Below are 25,679 nucleotides of genomic sequence, written 5' to 3' on the forward strand. Positions count from 1 at the left end.
CTAAAATATTTGTTTAGATTTAAAAATGGCTGGTTTCATTTCTGACATACTTCTGAAATGCTTTTATGAGTTTTATACCAGAAAACAGCTTCGTGGAAGTACAGGCTTTACCCCTGTATAAGCGTCTCATCAAAACCGAGCTACATGGGGCACCTGGGTGGCTCAGCCATTAAGCGTCTGCCTTCAGCTCAGGTAGTGATCCCAGGGTCCTGGGATGGAGTCCCACAATGGGCTCCCTGCTTGGCGGGAAGCCTGCTGCTCCCTCTCCCTCTCCCCCTGCTTGTGTTCCCTCTCTCTCGCTGCCTGTCAAATAAATAAATTAATAAATAAAAAGAACAAAAACAAAAACTGAGCTACACAACAGCCTGTGTGTCTCTCTAAAGTGAGTATCAACTAGTGTATTAAACCTAGGAACACATGAGCACTCCTGGTCTAGAACCACAAATTCAGTGCCCCTGTGCCCAGCTTTGTCAGAGAATCCCCACAGACACAGAGAGGAAGGGGATCAGAGAACACCTACCTGGATGGGAAATGGTATATAGGGCTATGTTGGGACAAGGACAAAGTGTATATAATGAAATATTCTACTTACAGATTCTTTGAGAAGTCAGAGAAGCAGCAAGCTCAAAGCCTATCACTGATGAAAATTATGGCCAACTAGGATAAGGTCTAGAAGTTACGAGAAATTCTGCTCCCACAAGGCTCTCCTCCTTCTCCTAAAAGCCGGAAGCTTTTTGTCGCTCTCACATGGTACATGGCTGCTCTCTTGGCTGGATTCAAAACACCGGTGCTTGTCCCCACCTGAAGGCACTTGTGTGTGTCCACCACGGAGGCCTGCACGTTAAGGGTCTGTGCATGAAGGAATGTGGTTTTAGACAAGTAACCAAAGCAGAGGAGTCAGAGTATTTGCTTTCATTTTTATCCTCCTCATGCCCTTGTACAAAATCTGGACCTTATGTGCAATCTGATCACTGCATATTAAGAATGGACTAGATTCTCTCCCCTTCTTCCTCTGCCCTTCCCCCCACTCTCTCAAATAAATAAATCTTAAAAAAAAAAAAAAGCACTACATAAAGCTCTGCTCAGAGCAAATGAAATATGGTGACAAACTTGTGAAATTAGGCTAAGACGAGATCATCAGCTTAAAAAGATGAAGGTTTAAAGGTATTCCTAGGGTCTACTATGAATAAGAAAGACTAATTTACCATATTCTGTCAAATAATAACATCTGACCAAATTTCAGATATGTCTTCCTAAAAGACAAAGTTACCTAGAAGAGTGTTTGAAACATAACAGACATTCAATAAATATTTCCTGAATTAAACTATAAGGGTAACAAGCCTCACTTTGGGATGGCTGCTTTAGTATAGATGAAAATCTGCTACAGAATATTTAAAGAAAACTTATTTTATCAACCAGCTTTGTCACTTACCTCTCTTACTTACAACAGCAAAATCCAATTGAAAAGTGGTTAAGTATCTACCCATGTGTTATAGCTTAAGATTTATTAAATAAATATCTAATTGCAGCAAATACTCACACGAACCAAGAAAAAAAAAAGATTTCCAGATTTTTATTTCTGGAACTGTACACCAGGTATTAAAGTACAACAAATACAAAATAATGCTCAAAAAAATCAGTGTTTATGTACAAATATTAAAATCAATGCAACAATAGCAACTTCCTCTTGAACATCTGATACTAAAACTTGTTGTGATTGTCACTAATTAATCTCATACTCACAGGGTACTTATTTCAAACTGGGACAATTGGAATCACTGGTCATCTAAGAGGAATTTTAATATCTACCATATTTAACAATAAAACTAATAGTTTCCTCCTTTTAGTGAAAAAATTAAGAACTTTTTAAAAAACATAGTAATGTCAATATTTTTATAAATTATTTCAATTTCCATTTGTAGACAATGTGCTTTGAAACTCTGGGCAAACAATCTCCTTGGTGGTCAGGTTTATTCATTAGTTTACATTCAAAGTTGAAATATTCACTAGAGACTTTGGTTAAATTAAATAGTATCACTATGCTGTATTAGATCTGACGTTCTCAAATATTTATGACCCTCAATTTTAAAAATTAAAAAGGAAACAATTGCACAATTCTTTGACCTAATTGTACACACTTTAGTATTGTTTAAACAGTATTCTACATCCTTCAAGTAAATTCAGCAGTTGACCATGACAAGAGGAAAACTAAACATTTAAAAAGCTAGTATGGAAAAGATGAAGTACGACTAACAAAAGTAAAGTATTGCTATGATCACAGCACCAGTTACACTTCTAAATGAATCCGCTGTCCTCTTCAAATTCCCTGTACATAAAAGATACATCAGCCAACAATGCAACAGCTCACCATGGATTTTTGGTTTGTTCATAAGAAAATAATGCGGCAAAAGAAAAAAAGAATTTATCACAGTTTGTTATAAGAATTGTGCTTAACACTTGATAACAAAGGCATTATTGTTTCTTCATAAAATTGCAAATCAGTAATTTTCATGCTTTCAAACGCAATTCTTCTAATAAACAGTAACAAATTCTCTGTTAAGATGCTTAACTGGAGGAAAAAAAAACAACCCAGTAAACCCAGCGTTCAAAAGAAAATTCAATAAATAGCTATTTTACATGGATAAAGTCATAGTGGTACAATTTATGAATGTCACATCAAGCATGCACAAAAATGGTATTATACATGGCGGAAGCAGTCAGAAAATATTGAATTAGATCTAAAAAGATATGAAGAATTTACATATATATACAAAAATCTTGCAAATTATTGCCTCATTTTAACAAGGAATTAAAAGTAAACGTTACCAGCTAGTTAGCGCTCTCTAAGAGGCTAAAATCAGATTGACATTTAAAAATCTAATAAACTAGCTGGAATTTATTTTTCTCTCATATCATTTTCTGGATTTTGGTCAAAAATCTTTATTTAAATAACTAAAGTGTCCATTCAACTTGCTGATAATCAAAACTTTAGATAAGAAACACTGTTTCCATCTTATATCAAGATCCCAGCAATGCATAGATAAACTGAATATGTTACTGCATCAGCTACGGAGAATGGGCATGTTCATTTAAGTGCAACTGGTATTAGCATTCAGTCATCTTTGTGTAAATTACTTCATACAAACCAGCCACTGTAAACCCAGAGTGAAAATCAAAGTTATAACAATGGAAGATTATGGCCAGTATCTTACTAAATTATAAAAGGTATACTGATTTTTAACAGAAGAAATAAGGTTCAAAGTTTAGCACAACACCACAGCAATAAGAAGCTTATAACTTGGATAAAAATATCTGAAAGCAACACAGAGCCCAGGCTACCCATTATTTACTGTGTGCATACAGGAATGCTAGACTTTAGATGTATAAATTAGAGACTGATTTTAAGTTATTAATTTAACTACTTTTGTCCACTGTGCTAAACTAAATTTTATAGTAAATATGCTACTGCGTAAACACTTCAAAGCAATCTTCATTAAAATGCTGCAAAGAAAAATAAGAATACACATCATCCAAAACTAAGGATGTCATTGCAGTTCACAGTTTGTATAATAAATACCCTCCCTTTCCATCACTACTAAGGTCACTACAACCTATCTACTTGTCAGCATAACCTTGAAGCGACTTATTCTTACAAATATGAGCAATGCAGCCAAACATTTAAGTTTTTTGCAAAGCAAGACAACTAGTAGAAATTGGGAATTAAGACGGTGCAAAAAAAAAAAAAAAAAGGCAAAATTCTGTCTTAACTGAACTATAAAAGCAAAGCTTATTACACCCTAATACTGTATTACATATTGTTTGAATTCACCTTTTAACTTAAGATGCATATCTGTAGAGCAAAAATGGCCAAAGTTTAGGACAATGGCTTCTCATTCACAATGTCTGGAATAAAAATAAAACTGAGTTTGAGATGCATCTGAACGTTTATCACTTTTTAAAACTTAAAGTGGTAAAGTACCATTCTATTTCAGATAGAAACTCACATTTTCCTTGCCAACTGTTCAAGCTAAACAAAAAAGTTTAAATATACTTCAAGGTTCTACTGCATTAAGTGTAAAATCTAGAAGTCCCTCCAAAATATTAACACTTTGAACTGCAGTGCTACAAACAACTTAAGAAGTGTCTCAAAATGTAAACCATTGAGTGGCAACATCCTAGGCTTTGTAGACTGTGTCCTGCAAGTCAGTTGCCTCAGGATAAACTAAATTATCAACAACCAGTATGATTTTCACAATTATAATCTTGACAATGGTGGACAAAACCCCATCTGAATACCACATCTTCAAATGCCAAATTTTTAGCCAATAAATGAAGGTACACAGAACTCTTCCCACAGTAAAATGACTGATTCTGTGTAAGGTAGCCCTGGTCTAGAATTTCAAAACAGGATCCAAGCAAGCGTCTTCATAATCTGCACGCAGTTCCTCGTGCTGGCTTCCATAAAGATGGACTTGCTGTTTTGTAAACTGAAGTGCTCTAGTTGAATAACATGAGAGAAGTTTCCATTTTAAAAAAATCCTTGCATGTTTGTGCAGTTTAAAGAAACCTACCCCTGCTTTTATTTAATTAAGAAAATAAAACCAAAAAATGCTACATTGAGCAGGGATTGGGATCGGTACCTGTAAACATTGTTATTCCACTGCATCCATTACGGCAAAAGGAATTTACACGAAAAGAAGCCACTCCATTCAGTTCAGAACATCTGTGCTGGTTTTGAGCTGGTGGCCTCTGTCTACAGGTTTTAAAACTGGGAGTGAGGGCAGTGGGGAACAGAAAAGAATAGAAAAAGAAGGGAGTGGAGAAGAGGTACTGGGGGATGAGGAAGAGATAAGCAGAGCTTAAAGCTGCACCACAGAGTTCAATCTTAGTTCCCAACTCTGCTGATCATAGTTCATTTCCACATTTATGGATTGAAAAATGAAAATACTCTTGATAAATCAAGATATAGTTCTATACATACTGACATCACTGATGTCATAGTGAAAAAGGTTCAAACTTCCAGTGAAAGACTAAGCAAACCTGATCCTTTCCTCAAGTTTACTGGTACTGCACACGCACTGTTTCTGGGCCCCTGGCTCCTGTCACTCGGAGTGGAGGGCGGCGTGCTGATGCAGAGCATGGGCACTGATGAAACCATTGGTCTCACTGGCAGACAGACTGCCAAAGTCAGCCACGGAGACGGCCATTTTGGCACTGGTGATGTGATGTGTGTGATTTTCAAAGTCCACACCCAAATTATTTACAGAAACCTCATTCATAAAGGACTCAGGAACAGCAATGCCCATTTTCAATCTCTTTGCTGGTCTTTCTGACTCTTCACTGCACATGTTCATGGGGTTTAGCTCTGAGTGATAAAATCCAGTCTCAAATAAATTAAAACAATCACTTTCCCCATTGTTCGGCAGGGTGAGTAACTCCTCCGTTACGACAGGCACATGATTGACTTGTCCACGGGGTGTGTTGCCCAGTGGAGGAAAGCTATCATCCAAACAATTCACATCCGTGGGGTTGCAGACGGTTGCCACGCTGTTGGTCAGAGCTAAAAAGAAATGGAAAATGATTTAAGTAAGTGGTCCCATGTCATGAAACAAAGACGACACAATTTTGCTGTAAGCTAACAAGCACAAAAAGATGCTCATTTTACCTGTCAAGTCACTGGCAGTGAAAGAGTTGAGAATGTTCAGCTGTTGATCAGGAAGAGGCTCAGGTCGATTAGAAGTTAAGGCTGGAGAATTTACTGTCGAACCCAGGGCTTCTGTTTCATCTACCAAACGATCCATATAGTCCCTGAAAAACATACCCCAATAATTTCAAGACTCCCTATCAGTTAAAAACAGAATTCTCTAGAATCAACCCCATAGTACTTACGTAACTCCAGGGTGATGGTTATATCGTTTCTTTCCAAATCTTGTCTGTTGAGCAAAGTAATCATAACGTTCAGATTTCTTCCACATATAGTAGAATGCCACACATTCAGCAACTGTTCTAGTTCTCACCTAACAAAAAAAAGTTAAAATTTTGAATAGAAACCAACAGACCCAACCCATTTTTCAGTGACTTCTTTTTTTTAAAGATTTTATTTTTTGAGAGAGAGTGAGCGAGTGAGCACACCCACACAAGCAGGGGGATTGGCAGAGGTAGAGGGAGAAACAGACTTCCCACTGAGCACAGACCCCAATTCGGCTCAATCCTAGGACCCTGGGATCCTGACCTAAGCTGAAGGCAGACGCTTAACCAACTGAGCCACACAGGTATCCCACTTTTTTTTTTTTTTTTCTTTTTCTTTTTCTTTATAACGCTATAGCTTCAATCCATGGGTCTTATCTTCTATCCTCCCAATTATAAATTCTGAACATTTTACTAGTAAAATGTCATTACATCTACACAATTTAATAATAAGAATACCCTCAAAAGTTCAAGGTTTATTTAAATCAGAATATATTCATTTATAAAATAAATGTGTATCCAGAAATGATCTTACATCTTTACTGAAATTCTTGAGACAATGGCAACTTTTACTTTTCCTCACTGAACTTTCACTGTGATTCTAACTGCAGCAGCAGTCCTTCTTAACCCTGAGGGGTCCATGAATGGGATTCACTGGCATCTACTAAATTCCAAAATTATATGCAGGTATACTTTTCTGGGGAGAAGGGCTACAGCTTCATCAGATTATCAAAGGGTTCCACAATGCAAAAGAGATGCAGAACCCTTAAAAAAGGGAGCAGCATTCAACTGCATCTGCAACTTAAGATGATTTGCTAGCTAAAGGCAGGTTGTTTTCCTTCAACATGGGTTTGGTTCACAGCTCCAGCGGAGTTTGGTAAAAACAACAACAACAAAATTTGAGCCTTGCCAACTTGGCTCCATATCCAGACTAGGGCTGCTCAAACCATATACAGCTACAGGTATGAATTCAGACATAGAGACAAAATTCTGTATCCTTATCCAATAAACACTTTCCCTACTATTTAATCAGTATCCAACAAAGAAGTTTCAGAGTCTCTATCCTGATTAGTGAGCATGACATAATATAAGTTCATAACATAGGGAACAAGCTTTTTAAGCCAAGAAATAAAGTACACATTTCAATAAACATCATTCACTTTAAGTCTCTGTGGTGAACATAGACTTTTTGGGGTCACAGACCTTTCCTGTCTTTTTCACTCAGGTACCTCTAGCACTTAAAATGTCTGGTAAATGGTAGAAATTATTTATGGAATGAGTGGATAGATCTTATAAGTCATTGCAAAACTTATGTTTTATTTTGACTTAAACAACCCAGGCTTCTTAAAAAATGTTTTATCTACTCACTAAATTAAATACTTCATCTTATCTTTGAGAAAACATTAGGTTTTCATACATACAAAAAGGTAATAAACTATTCAATATCTCACTGGAAGGTCTAGCAAATGCAGTAAGACAAGGAAAAAATAGAAGGTATACAAGTTGAGAAGGAAGAAATAAAGATGACATGATTCACAGATGACATGATTGTCTTACATAGAAAATTCCAAAGTATCAGCAAAACACTCATGGAACTAATAAATGATTATAGCTAGGTTGCAGGATACAAGGTTAATATGCAAAAGTCAATTGCTTGCCTATATACCAACAATGAACAACCAATATGTGAAATTAAAAAATACAATACCATTTACATTAGCACCCCAAAAATGAAATATTTAGGTACAAATCTAACAAACTACTTGTAAGAAGTATGTGAGGAAAACTATAAAACCATGATTAAAGAAATCAGAGATCTAATTAAATGGAGAGAAATTCCACATTCATGGGTACGAAGACTTATGACTGTTAAGATGTCAGTTCTTCCCAACTTGACCTATAGATTCAGGGCAATCCCAATCAAAATCTCTGCAAGTTACTTGGTAAATACTGACAAACTAATTCTAAAGTTTATATGGAAAGACACAAAACAGAGTAGCCACGACAATATTGAAAGAGAAGAATAAAGTTAGAGGAATGATACTACCCAACTTCAAGACTTACTATAAAGTTACAGTAGTCAAGACAGTGCGCTACTGATGAAAAAACAGACACAATTTAACACAAGAGAATGGACAGCCCAGAAACAGACCCACACAAATGCAGTCAACTAACTTTAACAAAGAGTGAAGGCAATGCAAGGATAGTTTTCTAAACAAATGGTGTTAGAACTGGACATCCACATGCAAAAACAAAACAAAACAAAAAAGAAAGAAACCAAAGATCTTAACAACTTTCACAAAAATAAACTAAAAATGGAATACAGACGTAAACGTGAAATGCAAAACTATGAAGCTCCTAGAAGATAACATAGGAGAAAAGCTAGATGACCTTGGGGATGACCAGGACTTTTTAGATGTAACACTAAAAACATGATCTGTAAAAGAAAAGTTGATTAGTTGAAATTCACTAAAATTAAAACCTTCTACTTTGCAAAAGACACTGTTAGGAGAATGAAAAGACAGCCATATACAGGGAGAAAAGAGTTGCAAAACACACATGATAAAGGACTATTATCCAAAAAATGTAAAGAGCACTTAAAACTTCACAGTAAGGCAACAACAACTCAATTATAAAATAGGGTAAAGGCCTTAACAGACACCTCACAAAGAAGAGACACAGGAAAATATACTCCACTTATGTCCTCAGAGAAATGCAAACGAAAACAACATGATACATTACACATTCATTCTAATAGCCAAAATCTAAAACCCTGACAACACCAAATGCTGGAAGGTGTGGAGCAAGAGGAACTCTCTCAGTGTTGGTGGGAATGCAAAATGGTAAAGCCACTTTAGCAGACATTTTGAAGGTTTTCTACATAACCAAATGTACTCCTACATAGAATCCAGCAATCCCACTCATTGGCATTTAGCCATTACAATTGATGAATCTACACTGGCATGTCTTTTTTACCCAAAGTCCATCATTTACATCAGGGTTCACTCAGGTATTATATATGTATTGACAAATATATAATGACATATATCCACCATTATAGTATCATACAAAATAATTCCACTGCCCTAAAAATCCTCTCTACTATGCCTATTCATCCCTCCATGACAAATCTTGAAACCATTGATCTACTTACTGTCTCCATAGTTTTGCCTTTTCCAGAATGTCATATAGTTGAAATCATACAGTATATAGCCTTTCCAGATTGGCTTCTTTGACTTAACAATATGCGTTTAAAGGTTCCCCCATGACTTTTTGTGGCTTGACATCTCATTCTGAATAATATGCCATTGTTTGGATGTGTCACTATGTATTTATCCATCCACCTCAAAGGACATCTTACTTGTCTCCAACTTCTGGCAATTATGAATAAATGTGCTTATTAACATTTTGTGTGGATATAAATTTTCAACTCCTTTGTGTAAATACCAATGAGTACAACTGCTGGATCATATGATAAGAGTATGGTTACCTCTGTAAGAAACCACCAAACTGTCTTTTAAAGGGGCCACTATTTTGCATTCCCATCAGCAATGAATGAGAGTTCCTGTTGCTCCACAACCTCGCCAGCATTTGATGTTATTAGAACATTTATACCTGGTTTTAGTAACCAATGCTGCTTCTTTCAGCAACTGCAGTTCTGGCTGCTAAACAGAAACATTTTTGAGGCCACAAACCTCTGAATAGCTTAGAAAGAAATCAAAGTCAAGGAAAACGGAAGAAGAGTAAGACTACCTAGAAAATATAGTCAATCCATTCTCCACGAGTAGAGTGTAACCACTACGTATGTCAAAAGATAGATGAGTACTCTATCAGCCGTCCCGTAAGCAGGTGGGGGCCAATCCCAGTCATGTGTAGAGCAATATAAGAAATGCTAACGTCAGGAATGCATTAACAAATTCTCCTTTTTTTTCCTCACCCAATGACTTAAAATTTATGTGCTTCTATTCATTGTCATTACTAAGCAATCTGTACAAATTTTGCTCAACTAACCTTATTCTTCTGTATAAGATGAAAATCTTTTCCAAAAAGCATGAGTGCATGTTCAAAGCTCCGGCATTCTTCTTCCGTCCACGCAGTCATTCCTTCTAAAGAAATTTAAAAAGAAATTTTATTGGCCTCAGAGCTCTCCTATATGAAATGCTAGCTTACTTTCAGTATGTTTCCCTTATAAAAGGCCATTAACTAACTATCCCCCCCAACACACACACAGTTCTGTATGCAAGAGATTTCAGTTAGGATTACCAAAAGGATGCACAATACAAATCTTATTTAAAAATCAACAATGCCAAAATACAAACACTGGGCTTTGTTTTTTTTTCTCTATATGGGAGGATAAGAATGTAATGTTTTTCTATAATTTATGATCATTGTTTTTCTGATTTTTTTAAACAATGAGCATATATTTTTTTCAAATTAGAAAAGAAGGTTATTTGCTTCATGGGGGAGAAAAAAAAGCCTTATTTTGGTATTATATCAAAACCATAGTGCTTAGAATTAAAGACCACAAATAATCAATACATATTTATTTAAAGTCAGTTTGCAGAGTGCTACACTCTGGAAATCCAATGGGAATAAGAAAAGCCCATGCTCTCAAAAGACTAAATCCCTTTCAACTTCTCAGAAGATGCTAATGTGAGTGACCTCAAATCTGTCTGGGGCAGAGGAAACTTGGAGTTCTTCACTTGAAGACACTGGGGACCAAGTCCCCATTAAGAGTAGTCCACCATAAAGATAAAATACAGTTTGAACTAAAGGAAAAACCAATATTTAGTTTTTGAGACTAGCAGATCTTAAAAACAATTTTCTCAAAAAAGCAACTTTTACAAGAAAACATTTCAACAGACTGTATCAACCTACAAGTTTAAATGTACTGTTTTCAAAGCTTTTCTATTTTCCCAAATCATTTATATAATATTACTGAGTATTATTTCACTCTGTATATACTTAATGAAAGCTATGGGGCATACAATTATTTATATAATGACTAAAGTACTGAAGTTAAAGTTAACCATTTTCCTTGACACACACAAAACAAAGCCTAAGTATTATAAAAATTTTATTACATGATTACTAAAAACACCTTCCTTGTAATAAATTCAATGGAATATATTATATGTTTTTTATCTTCAATCTCCTTTTCATTTCCTGTTTGGTTTAAAAAAAACAACTTTTCTGGGGCGCCTGGGTGGCACAGCAGTTTAGCGTCTGCCTTCGGCTCAGGGCGTGATCCCGGCATTCTGGGATCGAGCCCCACATCGGGCTCCTCCGCTAGGAGCCTGCTTCTTCCTCTCCCACTCCCCTGCTTGTGTTCCCTCTCTCGCTGGCTGTCTCTATCTCTGTTGAATAAATAAATAAAATCTTTAAAAAAAAAAAAAAACACAAACTTTTCTTTTCAATGAGATTATAAAATCATTCTTTTTAATTACTTTGGATATATTGTCATCTCTGGGGTCTGCTTTGTTCTGTAACTATTTCTTCAAGAAAGTGGAGCTGACAGGGGGGTAACTAATTTGTATTTGAACAATCTCTGGTACGTCTAAAAATAGAGGGCAAGAAAAGGAAAAAATTATTGTCTATGAAGATGAACATGTATCTTACAAAAGTGTTATAGGACTGCTCATCCTTTACAATACTTTGCTTATTCTAATCCCCAAACAAGGATCCTCTGTCATTTCTCTCTCTTGAGCCCAAGCGTTCCTTACCTTGAGATGCCTTTCCGTTGCAGCAGTACCTTTCAATTGCTTCCTTTATATTATGGTTACACTTGAGAAGTTCATATAATGCCTAGGAGAGAAAGAAAAAAAAAAAACCTATCCAATAAAAATTACCAGAAGTTCACACTTAACAGCATTAAAACAAATAGACAAAAACAAACAAACAAACAAACAACAGGACTAGTAAGAGTCCTGACAAGTACTGTCTGAAATGCTCTCTAAATGCAAGACATTTAGGGGTATGTTTGCCCAAACATTTAGTCTACTTAACTATCCTGGTGATGGACTCTGGTATCCCAGGAGTTTTTTCATTTTCATTCTACACCTTAGAAGTCACCCACCAGTATCATTCTCGACTTTATTTTTTATTTTTTAAATTGCCAGGCCATCTGAGCTGGTCAATTTCCCTACTTTAGAGATCTTTTTTCTAGTTTGCAAAAATTAGAACTACGGTCTTATTTTTTGGTATCGCCTACTCCCTGCCTTTTAGTGTTAATGAGAGGGAACAGCAGCAGGCCCAGAATAGAGGGATGGGTACTTGAGTGACCAGGGTTTATAACAGTCTCATGGTCTACTATGAAGGGTGTCAGTTTCTTAAAATTAGAATTTCTTCTCAATAGTAGTGGAGAGAACTTAACTGAAAGTTAAATAGTAATCCACCTTCCCAAGTAATTTCCAGAAAAGGCAAAGATGGCTCAATATTCATAAATCTATTAATACATCAAAAGGTTAATAATCAGAACATAATCATTAAAAAACAATCTAGCTGCTAAAAAAAGCATCTGATAAATCAGTATCCATTTCTAATTTTAAAAAGACAAAAACCATTATAAGTGTAAGTAGATGGTTACTACCTTAGTATAATAAAGACAGCCTATATCAAACCAAGCACTGGTATTATTCTTAATGTAAAAACCTTAGATATATTAACTTCCATCAAAAGCAGGCCTCAAATCACTATCCCTACCAAAAGTCTCTGAGAGTTATGGCTAATGCAGTAAGACAGTAACGGGAGTAAGAGATATAATAAATGGTAAGGAAGGAACCAAGGTATAATTCAATAATGACTTTAAGACTAAAAAGCCTGATAAAAACAACTGAAAAATTATTAGTTTCACCAGCTTGAGAAAAAATAAATTTTTTTAAAAAATGGGATTTCTCTATACTGATAATTATAATAGAGATCCCATTAACAAAAGTATTAAATACACAAAAATATTTAAGATACTGACGAATTAAGTTAATTAGATACATGTGACATCCAAATAAACAGAAATATTTGAGTGATTAAAAAAGTCAAATAAATATAGAGTAAGACCATGTTCTTGAACTGGAAGTTTTAATGTTTTAAAGGTACTAATTCTTCCAAAATTAATTTATAGTTTAATAGACTAACAGTACAAAAACTCAGTGGGGTTTCTTTTTGACAGTTGCAAAGCTACTCTGAAATTCAGCTACTACAACTTCTGTGTTACCTGGGAATTCAAGTCTGAGCCCAATTATCCCTGGATATTCATTTCAGTTAGGATCATTGAGGCTAACGATACAGAGTGAAAAGTGTCCAAGACGGGCAAAATGATGTCAGAAGGTAAAACCAGGAGCATCCAAAAAAAACCCTTACTAGGCAATACTCCCAGCCCCATCCCACATACAATCAAGAGTATCCTGCAACTATAGGTACACACAGTGCCTAACAAATGCTCTTAAAGCAAATTTATATAATCTTAATAGGTAATACTTTTCAACACTTCCTGAATAGAGTTCAAGAATAATAAAAAAAAATACCTTTATTATAAAATCTAAAGTCCAACCATGAAGAATGTTTAAATAAGTGATATTATAGCTACAGGATGGAATATACAGTCATCAGGAATGAGATACTGAAGAATTCTCAATGGCAAGGAAAAGAAGTGATTCAAATTAAGATATGTGCATACACACAGAAGAAAAGACTAGAAGAGAAAATGTGAAACAATATGGAGTGGTTATCACTAGGTCATGGGACTTTTTTTAACCAGTGTTTTCCAAGTTTTAAAAAAATTATAGAAAAAGAGATATCCAGTTCACATGTAAGAAATACTTGAATCATATGTAAGAAAATCAAGAAGGGTGCCTAGATGGCTTAGTCAGTCAAGCATCTGACTCCTGATTTCGGCTCAGGTCACGATCTTAGGGTTGTAAGATGGAGCCCCGTGTCACACTCCGGGCTGGGTGTGGAGCCTGCTTAAGATTCTCTCTCCGACCCCCACCCCGATGCCCCCTCCCTTTCTAAAAAAAAAGAAAGAAAAGAAAAGAAAATCAGGAAGAGATTAGTCAGCTGCTGTTTCAACAGAAGTTGAAGTATACCTGTTCGTTGTCCCTTGTGTGTGTTCCTGCAGATATCCTATCCATTATTTTTTCATTTCCAGTTCTTAATGAGGTCTCAACAAGGTACTCCTTAACTTTGCTCTCCAAAACCACATCAGGACGCCAAAGTAACTGGTCTTCATTTTCATACACTGATAAAGAAAATCCCATTAATACATTAAAAATAGTGAATATACTCCTAGATGTATACAAACTGTTCTTCCTCTTCTTTGATATGCTATACACTGGGACAACTAACTTTGAGGAAAGCAGCGATTGTCTCGCAAGGTGACTCTCTCATTGGTTAAGGTATAAAAAAATTAAGGGCAAGTGTTCCAGTGGCTAGAGCAAGTAGCTTTCTCGCTGGTTGGATTTACTAACCAATCAGAAGACTTTCTATGCCTAGTGCAATCTAATGCCAACACCCAGAAGGGTGTTTTATATTCTCCTAATGAGAAGGTAAATATAACCTGTATAAATTCTTTAATAGCCTCACTGGAGTTTTCTCTTGAACTCTCTAACTGCCTCAATGATGTGTATACAGGTTAAAAACTGCAAACGAATAAAACAAACAAGCAAAAATAAATAAAAACCAAAAATCTGCCAATAATGAAATGCCTAAGAAAGGTAGATTTTTACTTTACTAATTTCCTCCCAAAGGGTGAATTTTACTTAAAGGAGGATGCACGTTAATCAAAAATGGAAAAGAATGATTAACAGTAAGAGAAGTAAACTTTTCTAAATCTCTTAAAGAGGTTGATATATTAATAAGGAGAATGTCATTAAAACAAGGTGTATATTCTATTAACGCACACATTGCCACCATACTTAAAGCTTCTACTTCACACAATAAAGTAACACAGATGGCCCAAATATTTATCCCATTGCTTCAAGTGCAATGCGTTCTTCAAGTGTATGATAAGTACTAAATATAGCTAATAATGTAGTTTACTGAAGCTCACTATGTACCAGGGACCAGGATAAGTACTTTATATTCACAACTGTGTAAGGCAGGCATTATCACTCCCGGTGAGTAGGAAAGTTAAAAATAAAATGTGCCTATGAGCCATTAAAACTGACTTTTGATGTAAATTCCTTTCCTCTTTGTCAAAATTGAAATAGGTAAAACAGTTTGGGGTTACTCCCTCCAAGAAAAGAGAAGATTTACCTTCCCTCCTGAATGTGTACAACTGAGAGATGATCACCTCTATTATGTTTAACCTAAGAACTGACAGTGGCTGAGCATGTACTTGACTTCAAGGGTATGTGTCATTTGGGTGGGGGAATCGAGAGACTGGGTCATCTGAAGATCAGCTACTGTTTTGCTTCCCTGGGACAACATCACTTTGAAAGCAGCTAAGGAAAAAGTTGTTGTTAGGGGCCACCAATGCTAACAACCCTACGGTAGCCAATCTTCCCTTCCTTTAAGTGGAGGATAACCTAACAGAGCAAAGGAAAAAAGAAAAACTCAGGAAGGGTTGTGTCACTGTGCTGTGTTGGCCCGATGATGTCACAGGGACAAATTGACTCCTTAGGGAAAAGGTCATATGCACACAGCCAAATCTATAGGCTTCCCAAGTTTAGCTAGGGAAATGTACCTGTATTTTTATTGTCCACCACACTTTCATAACCAATTATAACTGGGATCTACCAAAAATGCGAAGAAAAACTAATTACACTTAAGTAGGGGTGTACAAAAAAAGAAACAGAATCCTTGTGTTCCACCACCTTCTCTTTCAGGGCTTGCACAAGAGAATTTCTTCTAGAGTCTTTATTCATCAAGAGTTTTCTTTCCAAGAGGATTTTATCTCTAATGTGCTCATTATCTCAGGTCATAAGATTCTACCCACTTCTAGGAGAGTGGGATGAAGGTCAAGCAGATGCACCTGCAGAGCCATTCCACCGCTGCCTCAGCCTACCTGTAAGGCTAAGAAGCACTGTACAGAGACAGAAGTGGTTCTCTGAGTCTCAGAGTTAATTCTGATAGATTATTCCTAAGTCAGGCCTAAACTTTCGCTGACTCCAAATCTATCTTTATACTGCCAAGGTTGAGGGGCACCTGGGTGGTTCAGCTGGTTAAGCATCTGCCCTCGGCTCAGGCCCTGGGATTGAGCCCCACATCGGGCTCCCTGCTCAGTGGGGAGTCTGCTTCTCCCTCTCCCTCTGCAGCTCCCCCTGCTTGCACGCTATCTCTTTCTCTAATAAATAAATATATTCTTTCAAAAAAAAAATTAATGTATACTGCCCAAGGCTGATATATAATCAAATAATTAAACAAACATATTAAGGGATAACCTCCGCCTACGAAATATTATCAAAATCAAAACCAAAAGTCTTATTTACCTTTCTCATCACCATCATACTCTCCGAGGTAAGGGGGAATCTCTGCCTGATATTGTAAACCAATCATTATTTCCTACAAGAAAATTCAGAAGTAAAAACAACTTATAAAAATACACTAAAAAACAAGCTCCAACTCATTAATGAGTTACTACAAGTCAACAGAAATTTCATCTTACAACAGCAAAATTATCTTAAATTACTTCAGAAATGTTTTTAAAAGCTACTTTAGTCCAAAATGTCTACTAAGTTATGACGGTAACTCAACTTACTTTCCTCAAATCTTCAGGTGAGTTACCACTGTCTGTTTCAATATCTTCAACTTCTGATTCCTTATCTCCATCACACGTAGTATTTGCTTAAAAAAAGAAAAATTTTAGAAAGGTTTTTATTACCTATTTTTGCAGCACATGTGCATGGCACATGGTATTTTATAAAAAATCTGTTGAATGAAAGAGATCAGCACAAATATACTCTACTTCTTGTACTATTCTCACACTTTAACACTAGTCAAAACAAGACACTGAAAATACTAATAAAGTGTATAGGATCCTTAAAATTTTTGGTCTACTGTCAAATAGTTTGGGAAGACAAAAGGAAAACACTATGGTCACCTTAAAAAAGAACAGAAAGCACTAGAGTTCTTATTATGAGTTCTTATTATGCTAACCCAAAATGGGACACATTTTGTCCATCAAAGAGGGGCACATTAAGTCCATCAAAAATGTTTTTGCATATACACCTGTATGTGTATTTGCATTTATTAAGTGAACAGTTCTTCTATGATCAAAATACCTAAAAAATAAGCAAGGTTGCAGATAAGAAATTATTTCACTTCAAAGACCATTTAAATATTACTGATATACATCAAGGGATAACACCAAACTAAAAAGAAAAAAAGACTTAAATAAATCACTAAAAAGGTAAAAAATACTTATTGAGCATCTGATGGTTTTCAAAACCAAGAGAGTAAAGGGCCTTTTAAAACAAGTCCAAAAAATGTCCATAAAATTTCATGGTTGAAGAACTAAGATTGGTTACCATAGCAACAGATGAATCTTGGGAAAGAAAACAGACAGCCTTGCAAAACTAACCAAATGTTTTAGGTTTTAAACAACATGTTAGTTCACCTCTATCCCAATAAAAAGTTATAATCATATTTGGATTGTAACAGAATTGTATCTCCATTAAGTAAAACACTTAGAATATTCTGATGAACTATTTTTTTGTTTTATGTCTGACAAACTAGTGAACGCCATAAAATGTACTTGAACCAGAGCATCAGTGCTACTACTAATCAGTAATGACTGAGTTTCTTACATCGTAAAGGCCTAGGGAAGAAATCGGAAGTTTCATGGGAAGTCACAGACGGTGTCAGGTCATCTGCAGAAGACTGAGTTTCCTCATCATCACCCGACAACAGGTCTTTTGCTATTTCCTCCTGTAGGAATAAGAATGCAGCACTAGAGTTAGAAATAACTATATCTCATAAAAAATTTAATTGAAAAAAGAAATTATACTTCAACAATTTCGTATTATTCATAAACATATTATGTATTATGGTACAATTAAGAACTTGTTGAAGGTCCCTTAGTTTTGAGAGAAGTACATCTGAAGTGCTCCTATAATTTATTTCATGTTCATAAATATTAACACTTAATACTTAATTACATACAATATTTAATAACTATATTATTATACATTTAAACAAATAATCTGCCTAACTTAACAGATAAGCAGAAAGTTTATCTAAACTTGCAGGCTAATTTTTAGTGAATTTACAATAATAATAATCTTATTTCTAAGTGATTGACAATTACTCACTTTCTACCAACATAAATATAACCAAAAAATTCTCCAAACTCTTCTCTCAATAATTTAAAAAATCTAACCAATGAAAAACTCTGACTAGTGATATAATTTTAAAAGAAACAGGTTTGAATTAACTTTTATCTAGGTATATAGTCATCTGTGTGCCTGGTACATAGTAGGCACTCAATATTTGCTGAATGACTGCAGTCATTAAAGTGTGGTACATTAATACATTTGACTAAACAGGGAGAACAATAAAACCCACAGGAAAAGGTTCCAAGATGTAGATTCCTCTCCCTGTCTGAGATTTGAAAGGCAAGGAAAGCTTTCCAGAGACCACAGAAAATCAGCAGAGACCGTGGCTTGTGTGAACTTTCCTCAGCACGGACTATGCCTTCCCCACAACCAACAATGTTACAGACATATCACCAAGGCCTTGGCTGCTGTGGCTGTCACTCACAGAGCCCAAGAAAACAGAACTTCTCTCCAACCACTCCACATCTAAGCCAGCTTGGTTTGAAGGCTTCTGGGGGATTTATTAATCAATACATTCAAATATTCAGAGGATCCAAAAAAGTTAGGGCAAAACCTAAGTTTTGATACAATATGTCAACATAGGGAAGAAAAACTTTATGGGAGAACACTCAAACATACAAAGTATTAGGAAGCTATTAGTACCTTTAAAGCAGTATAACCAAAGCCAAACAATATTTAAATTGGTTACCAAAATGATAAAGAGCAATGGGTCAATAAAGGAAACTAATAAAAACAGCCAATGGTAATGGATCTGGAATTTTTCTTTTAAATGCTTATACTCACTTTGTCTAGTGTCATGTCTGGTAGTTCATCAGCAAGTTCACTTGGGGAGCTATTTGCACTGGAATTTGCCACTGCTGGAATTGTAGGTTCGTAGCCATAGAATGCCAGTAAATCTTCTAGAGGCATGTTTCCTTCCTGTTCAAGCCAGGGCACAAACATAAACTCAGTAGATGTCACAATACAGAAGCACAGATAAACTGTGATGCCCTTAATGCTCAAAAAACACATTATCAGGGGCGCCTGGGTGGCACAGCAGTTAAGCGTCTGCCTTCGGCTCAGGGCGTGATCCCAGCGTTGTGGGATCGAGCCCCATATCAGGCTCCTCCACTATGAGCCTGCTTCTTCCTCTCCCACTCCCCCTGCTTGTGTTCCCTCTCTCGCTGGCTGTCTCTATCTCTGTCAAATAAATTAATAAAATCTTTAAAAAACAAAAACACATTATCAAAACAGCAGTATCAAATCAAAGCCAAGTTTTAATTTTTCTTTTTGTACTACTGCTAGAAAACAGGCTCAAACACTTAGAGCTATTATTAATATATTAACAAAAACCTAATGATTAACATCTTCATTTTTATTTCCAGCATCACTACATTCTTTAAAAAATTCCTCAAATATTTGCTTTAGTGATTTTTTTTTTAGCATTCACATTAGTATAAAGATTTACCTTGAAAGAACTTACAATTAATCAATCAATAACTTCATATAATATTCAGCTTGTTTCCTTGGATTTAACAGTTGACCACTTGGTTTATTCTTCATGTTAGTTACATGATAGCTGAATGGCAACCACTGCTGAGCAATCACTAACACCAATAGTATTTATATATTACTATTCAAAATTATATTTTTATATTACTACCATCATATCTGTATTCTTGTACAACTGTTTTAGGTTTCTCTTCCATAACCACCTACTGAAGTTTTTATCATCATTACCACCATCTTACAGGTGACAAAAACAGGCTTAGTTCTGGGTTCAAATCCCAGTACCAATTCACTTACGGAAACACTGCTTTGATAAAAGTACATACTTCAGCTGCAGTACTTCCTGTGTTATGAATACCTATGCTATGCCACATTTTGGCACCCTTTTCCCTGAACTAATCCATCTGAAAATAGGTAGTGTATTTCCTTTTTAAAAATACCTTAATTCAACTAGTAAACTGCATACAGCTATTTACAATTATTCAAATATATAAATAGAAAATAATGTATCTACGGACTAGTTAATTTGCTCAGTATTTTAGAGATGTTTATGCTCATCTATTAAGAAATTCATTAAGCTTGCTTATAGGTTTAGTTTTCCCTTTAAGACAAAAGGCCTAAGTCATGAAGCAAAAGCATGAATATGCTAAAGCCAAGTACGTAAAACATGTCCTCAGTGATCACAAAGTGAGCTGAAATAAGCCAGTGATAATTTCTAGAAACCCACTCACTGTCAGGCTCGGGGGGAGATGCCCAAGAATCTGGCCCTCTCCTTTACACGTCTAGAACTTATATTTTTCACTATGCCTGATACAAACAGATTCATGCTAAATGAACTTAGAATAAGGTTTATGACAGAATGTGACTTTGTAAATTTGCAGTAGGAGACATGTGCCTTTCCAGTGACCACACCAATCATGTCACTCACGAAATCCTTTCAGCTTGGGATTGAAATCAGTTAAAAAGCTGCTTTGGTAGCATGGAGTCAGCAGAAATGGAGCTGGATGGTCAGGATGGACAGAAGTTCACCCATGCCATGGGGAAACCTCGTGAATTCTTCTTCTCCCAAATCAAAGAACAGAACCCCTCAAATGTGCCCAAACCAGATTCAGAGTCTCTCTAGCCCTGCTCCTTGAAGATTCTCTGCAGCCCATTCCCTTTGGCTCATATTGGTTCTAAGAGGAGACTGGGCTGCAGCTTTTGCAAACCACCTGTCTGTAGTATTTCTTCAAAACCTCTTGGTTTCAGATTCTCTCCACGAGCTGGGGAGATGTCAATTTTCATGCATCATACACTAATAGTCCACCTTTCCATCAATACAGCATTTACTGGGTTCCAGGTACTATGCAGAGGTTACTAGCTGTGGATAGAGAAAAGAAATTTATAGAAAATCCCTGATCTCAATGAATTCAGTCTTGATGGAAGAAACTGGTTAGTTAACAATTATAATGGAATGTGTTGACTGCAATAATCAATTCCAGAAATGGTCGTATACATTGGTAGGTACAGAGAAGGAAAGAACTACACTCTAAGAATAATGGTATGTGTGAGATTAGGGAGGTGCCTCACAGGGTGCAAAGACTGAGCTAAGTCTTAAAAGATGAAGAGGCATTCAACAGATGAGGGCTGTGTACTAGGGACTTGAGGTGTGTCATAAGAAACACTGACTATGCAGTTACTGGGTGCCAGTAGGCCACTGTGCCAAGTGCCAGTATGAAAAATAGGTCTTGCCCTTCTACAACGTACAGTCTTGGCTGGGGGGGGGCGGGGAGGGGGCTATACACAAATATAAAACTGCCAATTATGAATGCAAAGGAAATAAACAGGGTCCTGAAATACAGAATAATGTAGAGAGTCTACTTTCACAGGGTCAAAGGGAAGACAGAGAGTGCCCTTTACTCCCAGGGTACTGGGAAGTGAACAGAGACTAAAAAAAAAAAGTGTGGGAGGGATCAGGTGGGAGTGCTATGACTTTATTTCTTCTTGAATGTTGGGCAGCTACATAAAGAAAAGTTTGAGGAGGTGGAGAGATAAGAGAAAAGCAGGGAGACCACGTAAGGGTTTCATGCTGGATTAAGGTAGTGATATAAACATGGAAAAAAGTAAATAGATGATATATATTCTAAGGTGGAATCAAATGGGTTCCTGGATGTGGGAGTGAAAGGGAGAGAAAATGATGTCTCTCCAGATTTCTATTTGAGCAACTGCCTATACAGTGGTAACTTTTACTGAGATAGAAAGTACTGAAGGAGGGGCACCTGGGTGGCTCAGTCGGTTAAGCATCTGCCTTCAGCTTAGGTCATGATCCCAGGGTCCTTGGATCGAGTCCCACATCAGGCTCCCTGCTCAGCTACTTCCCCTGCTTGGGCTCTCTCTCTCTCTGTGTCAAATAAATAAATAAAATCTTAAAAAAAAAAAAAAAGAAAGAAAGGACTGAAGGAAGGGTTTCTGAAGGAAACAATTAAAGAGTTCTGTGGAAGATGCAAGTTAAGTCTGAGAGGACTATGAAACATCTAAGTAGAAGAGTCAAGTTGGCCAGCAGCCTTGTGTTCAGAGGATCAGGCTGGGCTAAAGATATAAATACGGCATTCGTTAGCACCTAAAGGATATCTAAAGTCAAAGAAGGTGAGAGGATAGACAGAAAAGAGAAAGGAATATATGCTTTATTAGAAGAACTTCCAGATATATTACCCTACAGGCAATGGAATATGTCTGGAAAATTCTAAGCACAATATGCATTTTGAAAATAACATTCTAGAGGAAGTAGAAGAATGACAGCCTCAACTAAGGAAGGGAATTATTTGAGCGAAATTAAGAGGAAAGAATGTATTTCTTGACCTACGTGATAAACTGAATGAAAGTGACAGAGGAGTCTAAATGGATTGCCTGTTCCTGGACCGCGAAGGCTAAATACCTACAGCACCGTTATGAGACAGAAACATCAGACAAACTGGAAGGTGGACAGTGGGGTGGTAAATGGTAATTCAAGGCAACAGCTGAAGCAATGGGCTTGAATGAGATCATCCAGAAAAGGCATACAGAGTGAGAAGACATAAGCTAGAACTCTGAGAACTGCCATCAATTAAAATGTGGGCAAAGAAAGAATGGCTCATAAATACAAAAGAGGGAGATACCAGAGAGTAGAACTAAGAGAAAGCAGAATTACATAAGCTAAAGAAGAAGCAAGTGTGGAGAGACCAGAGATAGTCACTTAGACCAAGAGAAATCAAGAAAAACAAAGAGACAGTAATTCTCTGTACCTGTCAAGTAGGAATTATTGGTGACCCTATAGCCTACTGGGAGAAACAAAGCTGAATCAATGGAGGGGAGAAAGTACATACATTATAAAAAGAGAATCACTAACGGCAACACAGAGCTAAAAGAATTTCCCCCACATTTAGGAAACATATGAGTAGGATTTTCCATGCTGAAATAAAAAAATAAGTGGGAAGAACGGACTCGGGGCAGGAGGGATGGAATTAAGAGCTAGCCTAGGATGTGGCAATATACTCTTGGGACAGTAGGGAGAGAAGAAAGAATGAGTATAAAAGTTAAGTTTGTATGTGTGGGGCACACAGGAGATTCCAGATAGTCACTCATGAAAACCCTACTTTCTCTTTAACAACAAAAGTACAATCATCTGTTGAGGAAGAAGGTGACTTTCTTAGTGGAACTTCATCAACACATTCAAGGAATGGCACTAGTTACCTAAAGGGAGCTGATGCTAAAATACAGAAATCACTTGTACTAAAACTTGTATAACAAAACTAAAAAAGGTGGACCCAATCTCTGAAGCACTTCACAAATGAGCTTTCGACTAGACCTATTAATAAAGGACTTAGTCCTCTGAAGCACAAAAAAAAGGTTATTTTTAAATCGAATGAGTAAATCTGCCTCTGAGATCTGTGGTGGCTAGAACAGCTTAGAAGTTTAATCCAGCACCTTATCCCAGGTAGAGGATTTTTCTCTTTTTTTTCTCGGGTATTTTGTTGACTCTATTTAAACTTTAAGGGGCATATTTGAGTCTAATCATAAATGAACTATTTTCTACCTCAAAGGTTTTATATCAGGAAGAACATAAAATCTAGAGGCAGAGGACTCACTAACTGCTAACCATTACTGTGGGCAAATCACCTAACTCCTCTCACCTACATTTCTTCATCTGTAAATAGAAAAGGATCATAATTTCTTTGATCCTATGATGCACAACCTCACATACTAGAAATTAGGATGCATCCCATTACCAATGTACAGATTTCCCATAGTACTGTTCCTCCCTGCCCCCATCTATGTTATTTCTAAATCTATGGTACATTTCACAATCAACAAGGCCTCTTAACCAAGGAAATAATGCTAATACTACTCATCCAAAACACCTGATGCTGTTCCTGGATTGATCAAAAGAAACTAAGTGAAGTGTAGAACAAGTTTCGTATAATGCCAGTCTGATATCTTAAAATATGTATTGCAAAACAGTATACATATAGTTTTTAAAACTTAATTTAAAAAAAACCCACAAAATAGGAAGGATCTATACCAAAGTGTAAGTGGTAGAAAATGTGATTTTTACTTTCTCATTTCACAATGAATATCAAGGGAGAAATCTACATATTATTGCAAAAAACTTCTCTAAAAGTTATAGCTCTACACCATTAAATTAAAACCTCACCAAACAGTAACACAAATAAACTATAGTAAGACACGATGTAAACCTTATTTTATATGCTTAATAACATAAATCTAGTCACATAATGTATTCTCTATACCAAAGTACTACTATACAAAAACTGTTTCTATTTCTTATTTTTCGTAATACATACTGTACTAAAAATTTGTTAAGCACTAAAATACAGGCGATATTTATAGTCTATAAACTACCAAGTTTACTATGAGTATAAAAACTTATTGTCATTTCTAAAAACAAACATTAACATCAAGTCCCTAAGACTGTGAACATGGAAGAATACCTAAATCAATGTTCCAATAATAAAAGATTAACAGAGTACATTAAATCATATAGAAATAATTTTAAATTTCTTCTATAATGATCTCTCTTTATATCTGTGTCTCTATCTACTGTTCTTTATTCCATTTTACGTTTCATTACACATCAACAAAGAATAGAGGCCACATCTACATAGTAATGCTTTACTACAGATAAGAATTACAGTTTAGAGAAGTGGGCAGTCAGTCACTCTTAGAAATAGCTCCTCTTGTTCACTGTCCAACAAGAGAAAGATTAGGCTTCTGAGTAGAGACAAAGTTCTTAGGTCTTCACTAGAATCTGTTTAAAGATCACCTGTAGTTTTCTGTCCCAATTTCCAAGAATGTCATAAAATACCAAGTAGCAAAACTGTCCAAGTACAGAGAAGTTGAAATACTTAAAGACCTCCAATTTTTCTGAATCTTCAAATTCAGTGATAGGTATCAATACAAAGCAAAAAATTAATTACCAGTGTTTATTATTTTTTTAAGATTTGTATTTATTTGACAGAGAGATGATATTAGCTGGATTACAATTCTCAGTTAGTCTAGGCTACCCATAAGAGGTAGAAAGGAAGTGCCGAATAAAGCCAAGGCAGAATTCAAGACTCTTGGACATCTTTTCTTATCAAAAGGCAATATTTTATCATCACCCCTGAAAGAAGCAATACCCAAAGCTTTTCTTAAATATTTCCCAACCATTTCCTCTCTATACTCTCAAATCTCTTTGGCTATAAGTTGGGTTTTTTTTTTTTTAATGATTAAATCTAACAGCAATTGTGTTGGATTAATTTGTCAAGTGAATGAACATGTTTAGAAATTTTCAGGTCTACCAGAGTAAGCCTGGGGTCTAGATCCTGAAGACTGCCCCTGTTTCCCTGTATATTAACATGAAAGGAGAAATGCAATAAGAATTCATCTCTGCCTCACAAAGATAGCAGAAGAGATTATCTAAGCATCTTCGCTTTTTGA

The 25,679-nt window shown here is 36.0% G+C and overlaps 1 protein-coding gene across 1 annotated transcript in view; it reads right to left on the bottom strand.

The window, feature by feature from the left end:
* Positions 1 to 1,558: 1,558 nt before the first annotated feature.
* MIER3 (MIER family member 3) overlaps positions 1,559 to 25,679 on the bottom strand; it is a 29,647-nt gene continuing 5,526 nt past the window's right edge. Inside the window, exons 4-13 of the mRNA XM_026498938.4 lie at positions 19,020 to 19,154; positions 17,709 to 17,829; positions 16,661 to 16,746; positions 16,392 to 16,464; positions 14,049 to 14,200; positions 11,691 to 11,772; positions 9,979 to 10,073; positions 5,890 to 6,017; positions 5,666 to 5,808; positions 1,559 to 5,560 (exon numbers count right to left, since the gene is read on the bottom strand). Of these exons, the coding sequence (XP_026354723.1) occupies positions 5,103 to 5,560; positions 5,666 to 5,808; positions 5,890 to 6,017; positions 9,979 to 10,073; positions 11,691 to 11,772; positions 14,049 to 14,200; positions 16,392 to 16,464; positions 16,661 to 16,746; positions 17,709 to 17,829; positions 19,020 to 19,154 (1,473 nt within the window). The 3' untranslated portion in view covers positions 1,559 to 5,102. The remainder of the gene's footprint in view (positions 5,561 to 5,665; positions 5,809 to 5,889; positions 6,018 to 9,978; positions 10,074 to 11,690; positions 11,773 to 14,048; positions 14,201 to 16,391; positions 16,465 to 16,660; positions 16,747 to 17,708; positions 17,830 to 19,019; positions 19,155 to 25,679) is intronic.

Source organism: Ursus arctos, unplaced genomic scaffold (assembly GCF_023065955.2).
Source record: "Ursus arctos isolate Adak ecotype North America unplaced genomic scaffold, UrsArc2.0 scaffold_5, whole genome shotgun sequence".
In the NCBI taxonomy this organism is placed as follows: domain Eukaryota; kingdom Metazoa; phylum Chordata; class Mammalia; order Carnivora; family Ursidae; genus Ursus; species Ursus arctos.